This window comes from Oncorhynchus mykiss, chromosome 27, assembly GCF_057628025.1.
Source record: "Oncorhynchus mykiss isolate SJ-2025 chromosome 27, ASM5762802v1, whole genome shotgun sequence".
In the NCBI taxonomy this organism is placed as follows: domain Eukaryota; kingdom Metazoa; phylum Chordata; class Actinopteri; order Salmoniformes; family Salmonidae; genus Oncorhynchus; species Oncorhynchus mykiss.
Genome location: NC_143048.1, coordinates 6,392,648 through 6,414,559, shown reverse-complemented (window position 1 = coordinate 6,414,559; position 21,912 = coordinate 6,392,648). Strand labels below are relative to the sequence as shown.

At 43.8% G+C, this 21,912-nt stretch overlaps 1 protein-coding gene across 1 annotated transcript in view; it reads right to left on the bottom strand.

Moving 5' to 3' along the window:
• Nucleotides 1-386: 386 nt before the first annotated feature.
• cbl (Cbl proto-oncogene) overlaps nt 387-21,912 on the bottom strand; it is a 67,054-nt gene continuing 45,528 nt past the window's right edge. Inside the window, exons 5-16 of the mRNA XM_021587339.3 lie at nt 15,350-15,471; nt 14,190-14,327; nt 13,239-13,326; nt 12,723-12,854; nt 12,359-12,571; nt 11,569-11,700; nt 10,884-11,261; nt 10,613-10,707; nt 9,349-9,501; nt 9,013-9,101; nt 6,174-6,398; nt 387-5,724 (exon numbers count right to left, since the gene is read on the bottom strand). Of these exons, the coding sequence (XP_021443014.2) occupies nt 5,429-5,724; nt 6,174-6,398; nt 9,013-9,101; nt 9,349-9,501; nt 10,613-10,707; nt 10,884-11,261; nt 11,569-11,700; nt 12,359-12,571; nt 12,723-12,854; nt 13,239-13,326; nt 14,190-14,327; nt 15,350-15,471 (2,061 nt within the window). The 3' untranslated portion in view covers nt 387-5,428. The remainder of the gene's footprint in view (nt 5,725-6,173; nt 6,399-9,012; nt 9,102-9,348; nt 9,502-10,612; nt 10,708-10,883; nt 11,262-11,568; nt 11,701-12,358; nt 12,572-12,722; nt 12,855-13,238; nt 13,327-14,189; nt 14,328-15,349; nt 15,472-21,912) is intronic.

Here is a 21,912-nt window from a genome sequence, read left to right as displayed (position 1 = left end):
ACTTACAGACATGTTTTAAACCAAAGTGGACGTGGTGGTACTGACGGTACTGGTGGTACTGAAGCAGTAAGGCAGCGAGAGAGCGGCGGACACTTGTCCAATCCCAAATCCACCCATAGCCCCTATGCACTTACGGAGGTCTCAGGAGCAATTACCATATTACTTCTAAAAAGGCACATAGGGTCAGGGGCTTGATTTGGGATTGGACAAGTGTCTTCCAAAAGCCCAAGCCTGGGGCACAATCAGCAGCCAATAACATGTTATGTATAAAACTAGATGGATGAAGAAAATATTTTGCTGCGGCACAGGTGTGAACCAGAGTAGTGAGCTGAACACAGTCCTTGAGCAAAGCATAAGTACCGTCAAACAGAGACCGGGACAAGACGTCTTACTATTCATTTAATAAACAGTACAGCACTGTGCATACTTCCAAAGTGATATGAGCATTAAAAAACATCAAAAAGTTAAACGCCTTGACTGTTGAAGAGAAACATGGCAACGTGGACAGACAGCGCCCTCTTCTGGTAAAAAGTGGAACAATTCCAATTGTGAAAAGGAGTTTGGTGTGTAACGTGGTGACGCCATCCAATAGGCAGAGAGGGAACATAGGTACTGTAAGAAGAACACTGGACTAACTGAGACCAAAGGGTTGAAACCAAGTTCTCTCGTCGGACAACGCCTTATTCTCAGTCATCAGTAGGACATTACCGACACTTCTAAACATATGGCACTGCTCACAGAATTATTCACAAAAGTAAACAAAAATCGTCGGGGGGGGAAAATACAAAATAGAATTCTGACATATACAGGAATGCTAAATTAAATAAAACATAGCAATTTCCGCACATTATTTTAAATCAGTAAGTATACACCTCATTTTTAAAGTGACAGTATGGTAGCAAAAATTGGTATAGTATGCAGAAAAAGTCAATATACACTTATGAGTGCCTTCAGAAAGTTCACACCCTTTGACTTCATCCACATTTTGTTGTTGTGTTACAGCCTGAAGTTAATGTAGATTGTCGCTGGCCGACACACAATATCCCATAATGTCAAAGTGGAAAATATTTCTACATTTTCACAAATTCATAAAAAATGAAAAGCTGAACTGTCTTGAGTCAATAAGCATCCGACCCTTTTGTTATGGGAAAAAGGAGTTAAAAAAATGTGCTTAACAAGTCACAAATTGCATTGACTCATTCTGTGTGCAATAAGTGTTTAACATGATCTTTGAATGACTACCTCATCTCTGTACCCCAGACATACAATTATCTGCAAGGTCCCTAAGTTGAGCAGTGCATTTCAAAGACAGAGTCAACCACAAAGACCAAAGTTTTCCAATGCTTTGCAAATAATTGCACCTATTGGTAGATGGGTAAAAATAAATGCTGACATTGAACTTCCCTTTGAGCATGGTGAAGTTATAAATTACATTTTGGATGGTGTATCCATACACCCAGTCATTACAAAGATACAGGTGTCCTTCCTAACTCAGTTGACGGAGAGGATGGTTTCAACATGAGGCTAATTGTGACTTTAAAACAGTTTGAGAGTTTAATGGCTGTGATAGGAGAAACTGAGGATGGATCAACAACATTGTAGTTACTCCACAATACTAACTCATTGACAGAGTGAAAAGGAAGCCTGTGCAGAATAAAAAATATTCCAAAATATGCCTCCTGTTTGCAACAAGGCACTAAAGTAAAACCACCAAAAAATATATATTTTTTGTCCTGAATACAAAGCGTTATATTTGGGGCAAATCCAGTACAACACATTACTGAGTACAATATTCTCCATATTTTCAAGCTAAGTGGTAGCTGCATCATGTTATGGGTATATGCTTGTAATCGTTAAGGACTGGGGAGTTTTCAGGATAAAAAAATAAACATAACGGAGCTAAGCACAGGCAAAATCCTAGAGGAAAACCTGGTTTAGTTTGCTTTCTACCAGACACCAGGAGATTAATTCACTTTTCAGCAAGACAATAACCTAAAACACAAGGCCAAATCTACACCTGGAGTTGCTTACCAAGAAGACAGTGAATGTTCCCAAGTGGCTGAGTTACAGTTTCAACTTACATCTGCATGAAAATATATGGCAAGACTTGAAAATGGTTGTCTAGCAATGATCAACTTAACAGAGCTTGAAGAATAAAAAACGGGAAAAAAAAGAATGTGCAAATATTGTACAATCCAGGAGTGCAAAGCTCTTAGACTTCCCCAGAAAGACTCACAGCTGTAATCGCTGCCAAAGGCGATTCTAACATGTATTGACTCAGGGGTTGTGAATTCTTATGGAAATGAGATATATTTCTGCATTTCACTTTCAATACATTTGAAAACATTTTTAAGCACTTTCACTTTGCCAGTATTGTGTGTAGATCGGTGAGAACAAGAAACACGTGTAATCCATTTTGAATTCAGGCTGTAACAACAAAATGTGGAGTAAGTCATGTATACATACATGTTCATACATACATACATGTTCATACATAGACAAGAATCAGTACAGTCATCAAGATTAAAGGATACGTGGTTCCATTCTGAAACCTCACAATCCCTATTGAAGGTGGTGCATTCAAAAGTGACTTCATGGTTTCCCTCAAGGCAACTAGGAACAGAAGAAAAAGAAACAACAACAAGAAAGACGCCCACAAACCTCCTCCAGTCTGGAGACCGTGAGATACAGGTGAGAAGCTAGCCTATACGATGATTCTACAGCCCATGGTGGCAATCCCATTAACAGAGCTTCTCCACCTTTTAGGGGCCAACGTCCCTCGATAGTACCGGTCCCGGAGAGAAACATCTAGGAATGTGAGCCAGTGCCATTTTTATTTTATTTTATTTTTTTACATTTGAACCAACAATGTAATAGAAGTCAGCACAAAATGATATGCAAGTTTTAATGACAATTTAGTAATAGGCTACTTTCGTAAATTCAATACGTGTGGATTATTCATCGGTATGGGCTCCCTAAAAATAGAGGTTTGTGGATTGCGTTCAAACTCCGAAGGCCCTACTGATTCTGAAAACACAGGAAAACTCAAAAGTGAACGAAGACCTACCACGTAGACAGACAGGAACGAGGTGCACCTGCTGTAATTCAATGAGTGCATTGGTTAGTTTAACAATTTGTTGCCAACTCATTAGAGAGTCAAGACGAGTCTGAACAGTCCATGTGAAGTCTCTTGTCTGGTTAGGGTACAAAACAGTATTTCTGAGTAACAGATAGGATTGCAACATTTTCCCTGGAATCAGGAGGTAATGAGCAGGGAGGCTATCTTATCCTCCAACTGGGATTTCTGGGAAACCTGGGAATTCTGGGAAGGTTTCAGTAACATTTCAACCCCAGTTACAGAGGAAAGATGTGTTAGTCCTCCTTCAACAGGGGAGTGTTTTAACAAATTCGGGGAAACCAGAGAGAAAAATTCCCACACTCCCAACTGGTCCACAAACCCTGCTGTTGCGTTGACCCAAACACTGGTTGTAATACCTCTATAGGAAAAAGAAAGGCATACACTCTTTAGAACCTGTCACTGTGTGACCGAAAAGGTTTACGGAAATAAATAAGATTGGGTGTGCGTCTCAAGATGTTCTTGTTCACTAAGCTACTGGGCTTAGTTGCAGCTGTGCAATTAAGTCAACCCTTAAAATGACAAAGCTCGCACAATTATAATCTAGATTAAAAGTGGAGGCATCTACAATACAGATTTCTGACACTGTTACTCTTCACCCATCACATGGTTTGTTTTGCTGATGCTACCATTTAGGTCAATCTGCGGGACAGTGCCATTTACGATGTCATCATAATTCCTCTAAAGGCTAACCGGTCCAACACTTTCCTAAATATGGGGAAACAATTGAAGTCGGCTTGAATTGCACAACCCCAAGCTGCTTGCATTTTCAAGTATGCTACATCACCAAATAAAGAACACAAATGAGATACTGTCACTTTAAAAAAAAAAAGAGCGGTTAAACAATATTTCACAAAATGTACATTTAAGGCTTAATTGTATAGCACTAACAATAGTAGCAGCAGTAAAGCACTTCTGAATTAATAATAACAACAATGATCATAATAATAATATATTATTAAAGTAATCGATGACACATTTCTCTCACGACGCTGAACAGCTTCGGTGCACATCGCAGACGAAGCTCTCCTCACGTCTAAGCTGTTGTCAATGTATCATAGAATCTTGACCCCGGTACTGGGTCTTTATGAGAATCCATCAATCCTTTTTTTTCTCTCACCATTACATTTCCGTACACTTTGCCTCTCCCATTCAGACTCTTGCTTGAGAGCACTACATTTGAGGAGGAAGAAGAACGAAAACGTCTGAGCAATATATTAATTCCACATTCGTTTTGCACAGAAGAGGGATTGGGACATGGGCCAACCGGGACCTCCCAGATGGCTTCGATTGATTGGCTCCGACAGCAGAGCCCGGACTTGCCTCGAAAAACCGTCTTACTGAAAAAAAACAAAAAACACAGGCTTCCCAGTCTGGGCATCGGTATCACTGGACGAGATGATTAGGGGTGGTTAGATGTAGGAAACCATGCTACCCACCGTAGAAAATGATGCACATAGACAACAACACAGTCAAACACAGCTTTGCTTTTCACCGGGGTTTTAAGTCAAATGGTCAACCAGTGAGCTAGGTCAGCCATCACGTCCCAACACTACTAGCCAAGTCATTGGCCCGGCACACACACACACACACACACACACACACACACACACACACACACACACACACACACACACACACACACACACACACACACACACACACACACACACACACACACACACACATTATTTTCCCCCCAAAGAAGTACCGAAGCATTAATAAAGGCCATATTTGACATGTTGCCAAATGTTCTGCTGTGAGTCTAGGAAACAAAGGTGCTCTCTCCCAAAGAACCACCATCTTTGTCCTCTGCAATCTATCCTTAAACATCAACGACGTGAAATAAAAACAGACCTTCGAAGCGGAACTCATTGGAAATATATATGTATACATTACACACATTTAATATATATTTAGTTATATATTAAATTCTTAGATAGACACACATATGTGTTTTTTTGGGGGGGGGGGGGGGGGGTGTCGATTACATTTCGGTAGAGGCCTCGAGAGGACGTGAAAACAACCGTCGAAGCGTCGGTTGTGCGATGAGCCACCATCATCATCATCATCATCACTTCACCCCATGGGATCTGGAGAGTGGCCCTGCAGCACATTACAAAAGGCGTCCGGTCACTCTTGAAAAGGCGCGTGAAGCGCAGGGCTCGGAATGAGCTAGTTTTGAGAGGGCGCCGGACAGGAGACGGCAGGGGCTCCAGTTAGCGCTGAAGCGCTAGTACTGCAGGCGATGGACTTTGGGCTGAGCTGGGCAGGGCTGGAGCAGAGGAGGTACTATGTAAGAATGTGCGCCGTGGAGGGAATGGAGACAAACTCGCGCAGGATATTCTTGGCCATCTCCATATTGTTCTGTGCAATCATCAGGGCTTTCTGGATGTCCTGGTAGGTGTAGCCTTGCCTCATGAGATGCTCAATCTCACTGGTGATCTGGGGGTTGGCTACTCCTCCACCACCTCCTCCTCCGCCACCACCGCCGCCTAATCCAGGAGGTATGGGCCGGTGCTCGGAGTTGATGCGGCGGGGGAGGGGCTTGGGCGGCCGCTCTGGGGCGTCGCTGGAATCTGAGAAGGCTAGAAGGACAGGGAGGAGAATAGAACAGCATTCACATCACAAACCACAGAACGACAAGCAGCATCCACATTCCTGTACTCCTGCCCAAATCTCGATTCGCAATCCGAAGTCTTGAAGACGCCATAAGGGTGCTCTGAGATAATATGTATAAATATAGGAATACAACACTAGGGACAACCTTGTTAAATAAACAGGGTTGTGTAACCGTTCGAGACACATAGGGCCAGGAGTTTCTCCTCAACACGACTGGTCTGGAAAAACTCTGGGCACTAGTAACAGAATTAGCTATTTATTTAACTCAAATCTGGTGCACCGTTTTTTCGTACATGGTCTCTATCAAACAAACTACCTAGTGCCCAGAGTTCCCTGGTCAGATCAGGAAAAAACTCCCCGCCCTACAAATTAACTATAAAGGTCTGAAACAGGTGGCTCTGAAGCGAACGCTTACAGGCGGATGCTCCGGGCTCGCTGTCCACGGAGAGACGGTTGAAGGCAGCGCTGGAAGTGGCCCCCAGCTCGGACAGGGCGCGTCGGGCCGGGGCCATGGGCAACGCTGGTTTGGGGATGTCGTAGCCGTTTTCCTCCTCTACCTCCTCAGGGGGCTCCCGCACCGGGCAGGGGATCTCCCAGATGGGACAATTGGTACTGGCCAAGGGGGGCAGCTCAGAGTAATCTGAGGAACGGAGAGATTCACAGTGGGGTCAGAAGGGTGAAATGAAACAATGGCATTTGAATCTCTTTGAATAGAATACAGTGGGGATAGAATAGAATACAGTGGGGATAGAATAGAATACAGTGGGGATAGAATAGAATACAGTGGGATAGAATAGAATACAGTGGGGATAGAATAGAATACAGTGGGGATAGAATAGAATACAGTGGGATAGAATAGAATACAGTGGGGATAGAATAGAATACAGTGGGGATAGAATAGAATACAGTGGGGATAGAATAGAATACAGTGGGGATAGAATAGAATACAGTGGGGATAGAATAGAGTACAGTGGGATAGAATAGGATACAGTGGGGATAGAATAGAATACAGTGGGGATAGAATAGAATACAGTGGGGATAGAATAGAATACAGTGGGGATAGAATAGAATACAGTGGGGATAGAATAGAATACAGTGGGGATAGAATAGAATACAGTGGGGATAGAATAGAATACAGTGGGGATAGAATAGAATACAGTGGGGATAGAATAGAATACAGTGGGATAGAATAGAATACAGTGGGATAGAATAGAATAAAGTGGGATAGAATAGAATACAGTGGGGATAGAATAGAATACAGTGGGGATAGAATAGAATACAGTGGGGATAGAATAGAATACAGTGGGGATAGAATAGAATACAGTGGGGATAGAATAGAATACAGTGGGGATAGAATAGAATACAGTGGGGATAGAATAGAATACAGTGGGATAGAATATAATACAGTGGGATAGAATAGAATACAGTGGGGATAGAATAGAATACAGTGGGGATAGAATAGAATACAGTGGGGATAGAATAGAATACAGTGGGGATAGAATAGAATACAGTGGGGATAGAATAGAATACAGTGGGGATAGAATAGAATACAGTGGGATAGAATAGAATACAGTGGGATAGAATAGAATACAGTGGGATAGAATAGAATACAGTGGGATAGAATAGAATACAGTGGGGATAGAATAGAATACAGTGGGATAGAATAGAATACAGTGGGGATAGAATAGAATACAGTGGGGATAGAATAGAATACAGTGGGGATAGAATAGAATACAGTGGGGATAGAATAGAATACAGTGGGGATAGAATAGAATACAGTGGGATAGAATAGAATACAGTGGGATAGAATAGAATACAGTGGGGATAGAATATAATACAGTGGGGATAGAATATAATACAGTGGGGATAGAATAGAATACAGTGGGGATAGAATAGAATACAGTGGGGATAGAATAGAATACAGTGGGGATAGAATAGAATACAGTGGGGATAGAATAGAATACAGTGGGGATAGAATAGAATACAGTGGGATAGAATAGAATACAGTGGGGATAGAATAGAATACAGTGGGGATAGAATAGAATACAGTGGGGATAGAATAGAATACAGTGGGGATAGAATAGAATACAGTGGGATAGAATAGAATACAGTGGGATAGAATAGAATTCAGTGGGGATAGAATAGAATACAGCGGGGATAGAATAGAATACAGTGGGTATAGAATAGAATACAGTGGGGATAGAATAGAATACAGTGGGGATAGAATAGGATACAGTGGGATAGAATAGAATACAGTGGGGATAGAATAGAATACAGTGGGGATAGAATAGAATACAGCGGGGATAGAATAGAATACAGTGGGTATAGAATAGAATACAGTGGGGATAGAATACAATACAGTGGGGATAGAATACAATACAGTGGGGATAGAATAGAATACAGTGGGGATAGAATAGAATACAGTGGGATAGAATAGAATACAGTGGGATAGAATAGAATACAGTGGGGATAGAATAGAATTCAGTGGGGATAGAATAGAATTCAGTGGGGATAGAATAGAATACAGCGGGGATAGAATAGAATACAGTGGGTATAGAATAGAATACAGTGGGGATAAAATAGAATACAGTGGGGATAGAATAGGATACAGTGGGATAGAATAGAATACAGTGGGGATAGAATATAATACAGCGGGGATAGAATAGAATACAGTGGGTATAGAATAGAATACAGTGGGGATAGAATAGAATACAGTGGGGATAGAATAGGATACAGTGGGATAGAATATAATACAGTGGGGATATAATAGAATACAGTGGGATAGAATACAGTGGGCTAGAATACAGTGGGCTAGAATACAGCGGGGATAGAATAGAATACAGCGGGGATAGAATAGAATACAGTGGGGATAGAATAGAATACAGTGGGGATAGAATAGGATACAGTGGGATAGAATAGAATACAGTGGGGATATAATAGAATACAGTGGGCTAGAATACAGTGGGCTAGAATACAGTGGGATAGAATACAGTGGGATAGAATACAGTGGGATAGAATACAGTGGGATAGAATACAGTGGGATAGAATACAGTGGGATAGATCAGTGGGCTAAAATGAGAATAGAGCTGAGTGCTGAACTAGGTAAAGATGGGGTATACTGCATGTGTGTTTATAATAAGCAGAAGTAGATAGGGTTTCGAACAGAGAGTGGCCATAAAGTACTGGTCAATAGTGAACTACGTAGTGAAAATGGTGCCATTTGGCACACAGACAGTGTTGCGGTAGGGCAGTACCCGAGTCTCTGGCCAGGTGAGCCTGGACCTGCACGTTATACATGGCTTCATACATTTGAGGTCCTTCATCCAGGTCATTCAGCATGGGCCTACCAAACACAGGAAGGGGAGGAAAACTAATAGGACATGACATCATATGGCCAGTAATTATTATTATTATTTTTTTTTTTACTTGTGTTTTTTGCTATTGACGTGCAAATCAAATGTCAGAATAAGAAAACACATAACAGAAGATGTACACATTACCCCCTACAATATCATCAACAGTATCAACAAACTCACAGTGAAGTGTTTTTCAATGAGAGGATAGGCTGACTTATAGCAGAGGGTGCTTACCATGAGTTGAGAGAGGTAGGCTGGGGGGGTTTGGGGACTGGGGTCTCTGCCATGGGGACCAGGACGGGCCGAGAGGTGGGGATCATGTAGTCGGACTCCTCGTCACTCTCGTAGGCCTCCTCCCCAGCCACTGGTTTCAGACCTGGATGGGGTCTGACAACGCAGGGAGAGAGAGGGGGACACTTCATATAACCAGGGCCAGGAGATTTTGGGACCTGATCAGGGAAAACTCGGGGTTCTGAGCTATACACCTAGGACAGAGTTTTTCATGGGTCACTTGGTCAGGAAAAACTCCTGGCCCTACACAGTGGGGAGAACAAGTATTTGATACACAATGACGGTCAATCACCCTCGGTCTGGGGCTCCATGCAAGATCTCACCTCGTGGGGCATCAATGATCATGAGGAAGGTGAGGGATCAGCCCAGAACTACACGGCAGGACCTGGTCAATGACCTGAAGAGAGCTGGGACCACAGTCTCAAAGAAAACCATTAGTAACACACTACGCCGTCATGGATTAAAATCCTGCAGCGCACGCAAGGTCCCCCTGCTGAAACCAGCGCATGTCCAGGCCCGTCTGAAGTTTGCCAATGACCATCTGGATGATCCAGAGGAGGAATGGGATAATGTCATGTGGTCTGATGAGACAAAAATAGAGCTTTTTGGTCTAAACTCCACTCTCCGTGTTTGGAGGAAGAAGAAGGATGAGTACAACCCCAAGAACACCATTCCAACCGTGAAGCATGGTGGAAACATCATTCTTTGGGGATGCTTTTCTGCAAAGGGGACAGGACGACTGCACCGTATTGAGGGGAGGATGGATGGGGCCATGTATCACGAGATCTTGGCTAACAACCTCCTTCCCTCAGTAAGAGCATTGAAGATGGGTCGTGGCTGGGTCTTCCAGCATGACAACGACCCGAAACACACAGCCAGGGCAACTAAGGAGCTGCAGTGTGTGCAAACCTGGTCAAGAACTACAGGAAACGTATGATCTCTGTAATTGCAAACAAAGGTTTCTGTACCAAATATTAAGTTATGCTTTTCTGATGTAAAAATCATACAACGTGATTTTCTGGATTTTTGTTTTAGATTCCGTCTCTCACAGTTGAAGTGTACCTACGATAAAAATTACAGACCTCTACATGCTTTGTAAGTAGGAAAACCTGCAAAATCAGCAGTGTATCAAATACTTGTTCTCCCCACTGTACATCATACAACACATTCACACAGCAGGGAGAGGAGTGTGTGCACTTTATGGTACCTTGTTGACAGAGCATAGATGGCATTTGCCGAGACTGAAGGCTTCACTTTGGGGTTGTCATACGCCTGACTGCCAGACGCCATGCCTCCAAAACTCTGGGGAGGAACAAGAGAAGACCGACAAGACACACAGTCAGACACAGCTAAAGTCGTATTTCTGTAAATACCAATTTGTGATCCCCATACAAATTGTACACCGTCTTGGCATAGGTTAAATCCATGTCTGTGAAACCACATTTAACCAACGGCTCTAACAGAAGATCGTATTAGACCTGGGCTCCCTTCTCCAGCTGATGGTCCAGACTGAGCGAGCTGTTGTTCCTCTGTCCGTCTGTGCATCCGTCTAGCACTGAGGGTAGGGCCAGGGGGAGCGAGTGTCTGTTGGAGAGCTCCCGGACCCCCCGCGTGTCTCCCACACTGGGTGGCTGTCCGGGGGCCTTGGGCACTGGCCTGGGGTTCCAGTCGGCCAGGTTGCGGTTGGGCGGGGCCGGGGGCAGCTTGGGCTCCCCCAGGGGGGTGCAGGGTAGGGGCCGTCTGCCGAGCCACCCGTCAGGCCCGGCAGAGAGAGGTCTGTCTGGGGGAGGAGGGGGTGGCAGGTCCCTCAGGGCTGGGGGCAGGGGGAGAGGCTTGTCCTTGTGGTGGGAGGACGCCTATGGGAAAGGAGAGCACAATTACAGACCACGAGGACAATCAATTGAATCGGTTTTCAAAGGAGGAAGTAGCCTACTTCACAGGAGTATTTGTCAACTTATTACGGAAGCACATTAATTAACAGCTGTCAAGCCTTTGGTTTTTTTAAAGAAAGTTGTTTGAGGTTTTTGGTTGAATTATTATAATTTTTTATTTCTAGTCAACCTCCACTGTCCTCCAACAGTGGCTAAATAGGCCCCTCTCTCACACATTTCAACTTGTGACATTCCCATTTGTCTATTGCTGTTTGATGAGCAGAGAGCTTGCCTTGGATGTGGCCCCTGGGCTGGATGCTCCTGGGGGGTTAGGTGGTCGGTGCTGCAGGAGGTCAAGGCGTGGGGGCACGGGGGGCAGGGAGGACTGGGGCGCCAGGGACATGGGCGAGGGGGGACGCTCCACCTGCAACGCACCAACATCACCACCCCACAGCTCAGGAAGAGAGTTCTTGGATACTTTTCACTGCACTTACTCTTCAAAACCAGGTGGAAAACTTTCCCCCATCACGTCAAAGCTGTGTGTGTAGTCTCACTCTCAAAGTAGTCGTCTGTTCAAGCTTACGCCACTGGCTGAGTTCTGACGTGTTACAGACAGACAGCCGAGAGATGCCGGCTCACAAGAGGAGAAAAAGAAAGGGGACCTCCACATCAAATACCTGGGGGAAGCAAAGCTAACCCTGACCTTAGAAGTCAAAGATGAAAGCGATGCGATCTTACACTCTGAAGGTGCGAGAAAGAGAGAGGGAGAGAGTTCCTCAGAACAGTTCAGTTCACAGCAGGGGTGCTCAACTATAGTCCACAAGGATTACAGTAGGCTATGTGCCCAAATTCAGTAGGCAAACTTAGAAAAAAATTCTGTCACAAATAATACGTTTCTATCTGAAGGTTCCACAGTGTTGCGCCTTGCTGAACGTGGCCCAGGGATAGAGGAAGAGTAATGTATTAAGATTGGGGAGGGGGGGAGCTGATCCTAGACCTGTCACCTAGAGAAAACTTCACCCGGGAGCTATAGAGAAGAGGGCTCCATAATCAGCTTTAGGCCCCAGCTAGACCACGCTCACCTTGGAACAGGCCAGCTTGCTCATCATGAGGTGGGGGTCGTCCAGCCGGTCGTCGTCGTCATCGTCGTAGCTGGGCGAGGGGGCGCCCTCTGCCCCGAACAAGCCCCTACAGGAGCCGCCTATGGGGTCCTTGGGGTCAAAGGGGTCAACCACGATGGGCTCCGTGCCCTTGATCTCACAGCGGCAGAACGGGCAGCCCTGACCCTCCGACTCCTGAAGGAGAAGAAAAGAGGAGAGAGAGGGATTAGGGAAATTCATGTCGATATGGAGGACGCACATGCATGCACCCACATACACACTTCCGCCCGCTGACCCACTGATCCACCCAACCCAGCAAGTGTGAAAGAGACTAGGGGTACAGTACCTGCCAGGCGGTGAGACAGGAGGTACACATGAGGTGACCGCAGGGCTCGATCTTCACGTCCTTGTCGTTCTCCGCACAGATTTTACACAGCTGGAAGGTGGAGCCCATCTCACAGTACAGCTCATATTGCTCCTGAGGACATGCACACAGTCAGCCATGGGATTTCAGGAGGCCTCACTGAGCACAGGGTAACACATTCATACAAATAGAGCACATTAAAGCACCCTTAGTCGAGTTCGGTTCGTACCGTATGCGGCCACTGAAAAGAGCCAGGGTCATGTTCAGGAGGACACAGCACGGCAAAACATTTTGAAACAGACAACTAAATGAGAATTTTCTACTGGGTAAGTTCATATGCGTTTCACTCAGTTTCAAATCTTTTTCCCTACTAAACAGGACCCAAGATTCAGGAAGTGCAGTATGTCCTGTGAGGTTATGAATGAGAGCGAGCGAGACAGAGACAGAGACAGAGAGAGAGACAGAGAGAGAGAGAGAGAGAGAGAGAGAGAGACCCACCTGTGTGACTTTAATATGGTCTTGTGGCGAGGGCTCACACAGTCCTGTGAGGTCTGGGTTCTGGGTGCGCCCGTCGGGGAACAGGTAGCTGGGCAGAGGAGATGGAACTCTGGTCACTCACAAGGGTAAAGCAACACACACAGGTTGTCTCAAATGACACCCTATTCCCCTTATAAAGTACACTACTACTGACTAGAGCCACACAGGGCTGCCACATAGGATCAAAAGCACGGCACAATATGGGGAATAGGGTGTAATTTGAGTCACAACCACACTGCATGCTTTTGACTATATCTTTCATGTAACCTTGAGGCCTAAGTGATACTTTCATAGTGGCTTTATAGAACACATGCATCAGGCTCTTTGCAAAGCAAACCTTTCCACAGACTAATTCAGCATTTGATTACAGGTTTGAAGATACTTACCACAGCGTTTATAAAAATAAAAAATAAATACAACATTTAAACACCGGCATACTCGAGGACAGTGGTTCCCAACTCCGGTCCTCGAGTACCCTCCAACAGTACACCTTTCTGTTGAAACCCCAGACAAACACACCTCAATTCAACTTGTCAAGGGATTGACGATTAGTTGACAAGTAGAATCAGGTGTGCTGCTGGGGGTATTTGAGTGTGGAAACACTGCTGTAGGAGACGATATTATATACACTGTCAACCCAAACTACTGCACGTTGCAAACCAAACTCTCCCGTTGCTTATGAAAACATGGAGTCGTGGCCGACGCAACATGAGACGTGTTGGTTTGAGTTCAGTGGCATAGGGACTTTGAGACGTATCCACAAAGTTTATATGGGCGAGGGAGGAGACAGAAATACAGACGAGACAGAAAGACCGACAGAGAGAGAGACAGACAAGCGAGACAGAAAGAGAGAGAGACCGACACAGAGAGAGAGAGAGAGAGAGAGAGAGAGAGAGAGGTTGGTGAACTCACAATCCTTCCCGGAAGCCGTCGATGAGGGCCTGGAAGAGGGGCTTGTTGTGGGGGATGGTCTGCAGGATGTTCCCATCTGCAGTGACGTAGCCGATGGCCCACTGGCCCAGCCGCGTGCAGCTCAGCCTGAAGATGTAGCTGTGGAACACCCACATACACACCAAGGACTAATGACAACAGGGGGGGACGGACGGACGGACGGACAAAATAAAATGCCCAATCCCAGCTCATCCCCACCCTAAACAAACTCCTGGTGAGCTTCCCTGCACTGAGTTCAATACTAAATGACATATTTTCATTAACAAGCCTTTTATAAAGCAATTGTGGGCATTACAAGGTTAGTAAACAATATACGGTTATAAATTGTACTGCTTATAGTTTGAGTGTTTGTGCACACACACACCCACCGCTTACAATGCAGTATATATGCAACGCCTGTAAATGTTCATACATCACAGAATCCTCAAGTATTATCAGTATGAATATACACTATCCATAAATAGCTGAGTAAAGCTTATTCTTTTAACATCATTATAAAGCGCCACCAAATTTGTCAACTAGGCCTAAGAGGTGAATGAGGGCTAAATACTGGCCGCGTTGTGTCACACACTTGCGCTCTGTTGGAGCGACTATTGACATCAGCCCAGTCTCTACAATACGTCCTATTGATGCTAGGTACCACGCCGTTCCGTGTGCCACAGGGGGCACGTGAGACCGGGGGGGGAGGGGGGGTCATTGCCTTCTGGGTCATTGTGTAAGTGTGTGTTAGGTTGGTGGTGCAAGGTTGGGTTTGTTAGTGGTGTGTAAGCTCATGACAGACAGACTGTGTAAGAACGTAGTGTGCTTAACAGTTGTCTAAGTAGCTGTATTGGAGCGTGAGAGTACGCAACAGCACGGGCAAGTCAGTGAGTTGATTATTTATATATATTTTTTTAATATGCAGAGTAATGGTTATAATGAGTTGGTAACTTGATTGAAAGTGCATAATAAACAGCAGCATCTGTCACTGTGTGTGTGCTTTGACATTAGCAGAGAAAGTGTATTTAGCTGAGGTGTGTGTGCTCCTGTCAGTGTGCATATGCTATGTGTGTGTGGGTGTGTGTTGATGTGCGCGTGTCAGTGTTGCATGCGTCTGTGTACGTATGCAGTCTCTCACTGACCTGCCAGGTTTGTGGATGAACTTCTGCAGCCGGGCCTTGACCTCATCATAGGTGAGGAAGGCCATGTAGCCCGGGTGAGTCACCGCCAGGCTGTTCCAGTTCCTCAGCAGAGATGACCAAGGCTGTATACACACACACACACACGCACACGCAGAGCGTGAGTCCCGTCATCTCAGAGTGGTAGAACGCCGTGGTACAACGTTGAGAGCAATGCACGAAATCATGACTGACTCTTAAAGCTCCCTTTACATTCTCCAGAGATGCAACCCTATCTTCATGTCAGATCTGCCCCCGGGGATGGTAATGTGGTAACGACAGTGAGAAGCTACGAAGGTACTGTACTAAGAGTCAATCACCCTGCGCTGCACCACGCCTGCCTGCTTGACTCAAATTAGAGTGTTACTCCGCCGGGAGGGGGAGGAGGGACGGACGGATTCACAGAGTACACTGACACACCATGAGGAACTATTTTCAGCTGGCTGATATTAAAATGTATGCGTGGTGGAAAGAGGAAATAGAGTTAGGCCAGTGATTGTGAAAGTTATGGAAGCTAGCAATGGAAGCTAATGCGCTATAAACCTCTTTAAAAATGTACTTAGCAATTAGCTAGCATACATAGCGGTACAAAGGGGGATCCACACCAGTGAGTTTATGAGGTCCTTTGACACGTCAAAAACCGTGAAAGAAATTGTGAAGTGAATTCATGCTGATGGTTTAGAGGAAACAAAACACAAAAAATAAAGTGGAAACACAATGACCAAAGGCCTAGCCTTGTTCAACACAGTTAACCAATGGGTTATGCACGTGTGGTGACCCAACAGACAACAAAATGGCACTCAGGGTTGACTTCAGCATCAGTCACAATATGACCAGAAAGAAAGCTACGTGTTCATCTTTACCTCAACCGCTACCAGGTGCTAAGTGTCATGCATGTAGCATCACCAATGAGCCATTAGCAAACCTACTACTTGTCATGACTCTCCTGGTCGAGGATCCAAGACCTCAGATCAGCTTGGCAAAAGGCTGACAGATAGCCAGACTAGAGGTCAACCGATTAATCGGAATGGCCGATTAATTAGGGCCGATTTCAAGTTTTCATAACAATCGTAAATCTGTATTTTTGGACGCAGATTTTGCCGATTTAAAAAAATATATACTATTACTTACACCTTTATTTAAATGAGGCAAGTCAGTTAAGAACACATTCTTATTTTCAATGACGGCCTAGGAACGGTGGGTTAACTGCCTGTTCAGGGGCAGAACGACAGATTTTTACCTTGTCAGCTCAGGGATGCAATCTTGCAACCTTACGGTTACTAGTTCAACGCTCTAACCACCTGTCTCACGAGGAGCCTGCCTGTTATGCAAATGCAGTAAGAAGCCAAGGTAAGTTGCTAGCTAGCATTAAACTTATCTTATAAAAAACAATCAATCAATCATAATCACTAGTTATAACTACACATTGAGGATATTACTAGTTTATCTAGCGTGTAGCATATAATCGATGCGGTGCGCATTCGCGAAAAAGGACTGTCGTTGGTCCAACGTGTACCTTACCATAAACATCAATGCCTTTCTTAAAATCAATACACAGAAGTATATACTTTTAAACCTGATTATTTAGCTAAAAGAAATCCAGGTTAGCAGGCAATATTAACCAGGTGAAATTGTGTCACTTCTCTTGCGTTCATTGCATGCAGAGTCAGGGTATATGCAACAGTTTGGGCAGCCTGGCTAGTTGCAAACTAATTTGCCAGAATTTTACGCAATTATGACATAACATTGAAGGTTGTGCAATGTAAATTGTCCGATTAATCGGTAACGGCCTTTTTTGGTCCTCCAATAAATCGGCATCGGTATCGAGGTTGAAAAATCTAAATCGGTCGACCTCTAAACCAGACCCCCCCTCTCCCATAGGAGAGTAGAGGGCTGGGCAGGTTTTATGACACCTCACGCCAATCGTAAATCTTACGCAGCAGAGAACCCTCTCTTGCTCTTTAGTATTATTAAAGGAATGCCTTGGTCCCCAATGAAGATTTTTGCAGCCGAAACTATAAACACCCAAAGAGTGAACTTTGGAACAATATTTCTAAGATAGGAATGTTAAGATTGGTCAGTGGGGATCTAAAGAATAATCATGTCATATTGCTATTCATTTTGTGACGTTATTAACTGTATGAACCAAATACTGTAACTTAGGAAGGAAACCACCTTTAGCTGTTAAGTTTCCATCCAATATGATGTTAATACAATATGAAGAACAAGGAAACTATTTTTGTTAAGATAGGAATGTGATTTTAGTTTTCTAACGAGATCATAGTTTTCATGTCCCATGCACATTAACTAAGCCACGCCCCAAATAAGATCAGAAGAGTGTGTCAGTGAGATGGAACCGACTTTTTCGACCAGAGTGCTAAAAAAAGACTCGCTAAAGAAATAACTCCCGGACCAGCAAACGTGAAACATGAGCTAAAAGTTACAAATGGTTGAAACTCAAACTCAACACGACGTGAAGAAGGTAACCTCACTAGACCAAAACATTGACAGTCTGCAGCTGTGCATGTAAAGGGGTCTAGAACTTTGACGATCTACCTGAGGAAGAAAGGTCTTGAGAAGTTCACCTCTGAAAATCAATTGTGAATCATTGAAGCCACATACAACTAAGGACATTGTGACCTCTGGTGGACAACCAGAGCCTTACACCCATCGAGACATTCCCCATAGAAGGATCGATTCGTTTCAACAGAGAGACGAAGAACAAAGACATCTACAAATAAATACAGTTGAAGTCAGAAGTTTACATACACTTAGGTTGGAGTCATTAAAACTAGTTTTTCAGCCACTCCACAAATTTCTTCTTAACAAACTATAGTTTTAGCAAGTTGGTTAGGACATCTACTTTGTGCATGACAAGTAATTTTCAAACAATTGTTTACAAACATATTAATTCACTGTATCACAATTCCAGTGGGTCAGAAGTTTACATACACTAAGTTGACTGTGCCTTTAAACAGCTTGGAAAATTACAGAAAATTATGTCATGGCTTTAGAAGCTTCTGACAGGCTAATTGACATAATTTGAGTCAATTGGAGGTGTACCTGTGGATATATTTCAAGGCCTACCTTCAAACTCAGTGGCGCTTTGCTTGACATCATGGGAAAATCAAAAGAAATCAGCCAAGACCTCAGAAAAAAAATTGTAGACCTCCACAAGTCTGGTTCATTCTTGGGAGCAATTTCCAAACACCTGAAGGTACCAAGTTCATCTGTACAAACAATAGTACGCAAGTGTAAACACCATGGGACCACGCAGCCGCTCAGGAAGAAGACGCGTTCTGTCTCCTAGAGATGAAAATACTTTGGTGCATAAAGTGCAAATCATTCACAAAACAACAGCAAAGACCCTTGTGAAGATGCTGGAGGAAACAGGTACAAAAGTATCTATATCCACAGTAAAACGAGTTCTATATCGACATAACCTGAAAAGCCGCTCAGCAAGGGAGAAGCCACTGCTCCAAAACCGCCATAAAAAAGACAGACTACGGTTTGCAACTGCACATGGGGACAAAGATCGTACTTTATGGAGAAATGTCCTCTGGTCTGATGAAACAAAAATAGAACTGTTTGGCCATATTGACCATTGTTGTGTTTGGAGGAAAAGGGGGAGGCTTGCAAGCCGAATAACACCATCCCCACAGTGAATCACAGGGGTGGCAGCATCATGTTGTGGGGATGCTTTGCTGCAGGAGGGACTGGTGCACTCACAAAATAGATGGCATCATGAGGGTAAACATTGTGGATATATTGAAGCAAGATCTCAAGACATCAGTCAGGTTAAAGCTTGGTTGCAAATGGGTCTTCCAAATGGACAATGACCCCAAGCATTTTTCAAAAGTTGTGGCAAAATGTCTTAAGGACAACAAAGTCAAGGTATTGGAGTGGCAATCACAAAGCCCTGACCTCAATCCTATAGAATATTTGTGGGCAGAACTGAAAAAGTGTGTAAGGACTCAGTTACACCAGCTCTGTCACAAGGAATGGGTCAAAATTCACCCAACTTATTGTGGGGATCTTGTGGAAGGCTACAGGGAAAAATTTGACCCAAGTTAAACAATTTAAAGGCAATGCTACCAAATACTAATTGTGAGTATGTAAACTTCTGAGTATGTAAATCATTCTCTCTACTATTATTCTGCCATTTCACATTCTTAAAATAAAGTGGTGATCCTAACTGACCTAAAACAGGGAATTTTTACTAGGATTAAATGTCAGGAATTGTGAAAAACTGAGTTTAAATGCATTTTGGCTAAGGTGTATGTACAGTGCCTTGCGAAAGTATTTGGCCCCCTTGAACTTTGCGACCTTTTGCCACATTTCAGGCTTCAAACATAAAGATATAAAACTGTATTTTTTTGTGAAGAATCAACAACAAGTGGGACACAATCATGAAGTGGAACTACATTTATTGGATATTTCAAACTTTTTTAACAAATCAAAAACTGAAAAATTGGGCGTGCAAAATTATTCAGCCCCTTTACTTTCAGTGCAGCAAACTCTCTCCAGAAGTTCAGTGAGGATCTCTGAATGATCCAATGTTGACCTAAATGACTAATGATGATGAATCAAGTCTCCGTATAAATGCACCTGCACTGTGATAGTCTCAGAGGTCCGTTAAAAGCGCAGAGAGCATCATGAAGAACAAGGAACACACCAGGCAGGTCCGAGATACTGTTGTGAAGAAGTCTAAAGCCGGATTTGGATACAAAAAGATTTCCCAAGCTTTAAACATCCCAAGGAGCACTGTGCAAGCGATAATATTGAAATGGAAGGAGTATCAGACCACTGCAAATCTACCAAGACCTGGCCGTCCCTCTAAACTTTCAGCTCATACAAGGAGAAGACTGATCAGAGATGCAGCCAAGAGGCCCATGATCACTCTGGATGAACTGCAGAGATCTACAGCTGAGGTGGGAGACTCTGTCCATAGGACAACAATCAGTCGTATATTGCACAAATCTGGCCTTTATGGAAGAGTGGCAAGAAGAAAGCCATTTCTTAAAGATATCCATAAAAAGTGTTGTTTAAAGTTTGCCACAAGCCACCTGGGAGACACACCAAACATGTGGAAGAAGGTGCTCTGGTCAGATGAAACCAAAATTGAACTTTTTGGCAACAATGCAAAACGTTATGTTTGGAGTAAAATCAACACAGCTGAACACACCATCCCCACTGTCAAACATGGTGGTGGCAGCATCATGGTTTGGGCCTGCTTTTCTTCAGCAGGGACAGGGAAGATGGTTCAAATTGATGGGAAGATGGATGGAGCCAAATACAGGACCATTCTGGAAGAAAACCTGATGGCGTCTGCAAAAGACCTGAGACTGGGACGGAGATTTGTCTTCCAACAAGACAATGATCCAAAACATAAAGCAAAATCTACAATGGAATGGTTCAAAAATAAACATATCCAGGTGTTAGAATGGCCAAGTCAAAGTCCAGACCTGAATCCAATCGAGAATCTGTGGAAAGAACTGAAAACTGCTGTTCACAAATGCTCTCCATCCAACCTCACTGAGCTCGAGCTGTTTTGCAAGGAGGAATGGGAAAAAATTTCAGTCTCTCGATGTGCAAAACTGATAGAGACATACCCCAAGCGACTTACAGCTGTAATCGCAGCAAAAGGTGGCGCTACAAAGTATTAACTTAAGGGGGCTGAATAATTTTGCACGCCCAATTTTTCAGTTTTTGATTTGTTAAAAAAGTTTGAAATATCCAATAAATGTCGTTCCACTTCATGATTGTGTCCCACTTGTTGTTGATTCTTCACAAAAAAATACAGTTTTATATCTTTATGTTTGAAGCCTGAAATGTGGCAAAAGGTCGCAAAGTTCAAGGGGGCCGAATACTTTCGCAAGGCACTGTACACTTCTGACTTCAACTGTACATTGCATTTCTTACCCAGACGGACGGTGGTTCATGTGCAAGGTATATGATTAATGTGAGAATAGTTATAGAATGTATCCACGATAAACGTCCCTTCATCTCTCGCTTTCCCACCCCCTCTCCATTGTGTAACAAGCCGTCAGATCTTGTCAGTCCACAAGGGACTTTTGTCTCGTGTAAGTGTGTATGTGTATTCTGTGTAATTATTTAGTTAGTAAATAAATGATTACATCAATTTGTGTAGAACTGAATAATCAGAAAAGGCTGGGGTTCTTGCCGATTCAAGAAGTCTGCGACGTTCAGAATGAGACTGATATGAGGTAATGATTAATAAAATGACAGTTATCGATATATCTTATGTTAGTGATGCACCGATATTACGTTTTTGGCCGATACGATATCCTACTTGCCAAAAGAAACGCTGCCCGATATTTACAATTTTAGCGGCCTTTTAAGCATTCTAGTACAGTTAAATAGTTAACACACACACAAACACACACACAGAGGTCAAAGGCACTCCATCTCAATGCAAGAGGCGTCACTCCAGTCCCTGGTTCGAATCGAGGCTGTATCACATCCGGCTGTGATTAGGATTCCCATAGTGCGGCACATAATTGGCC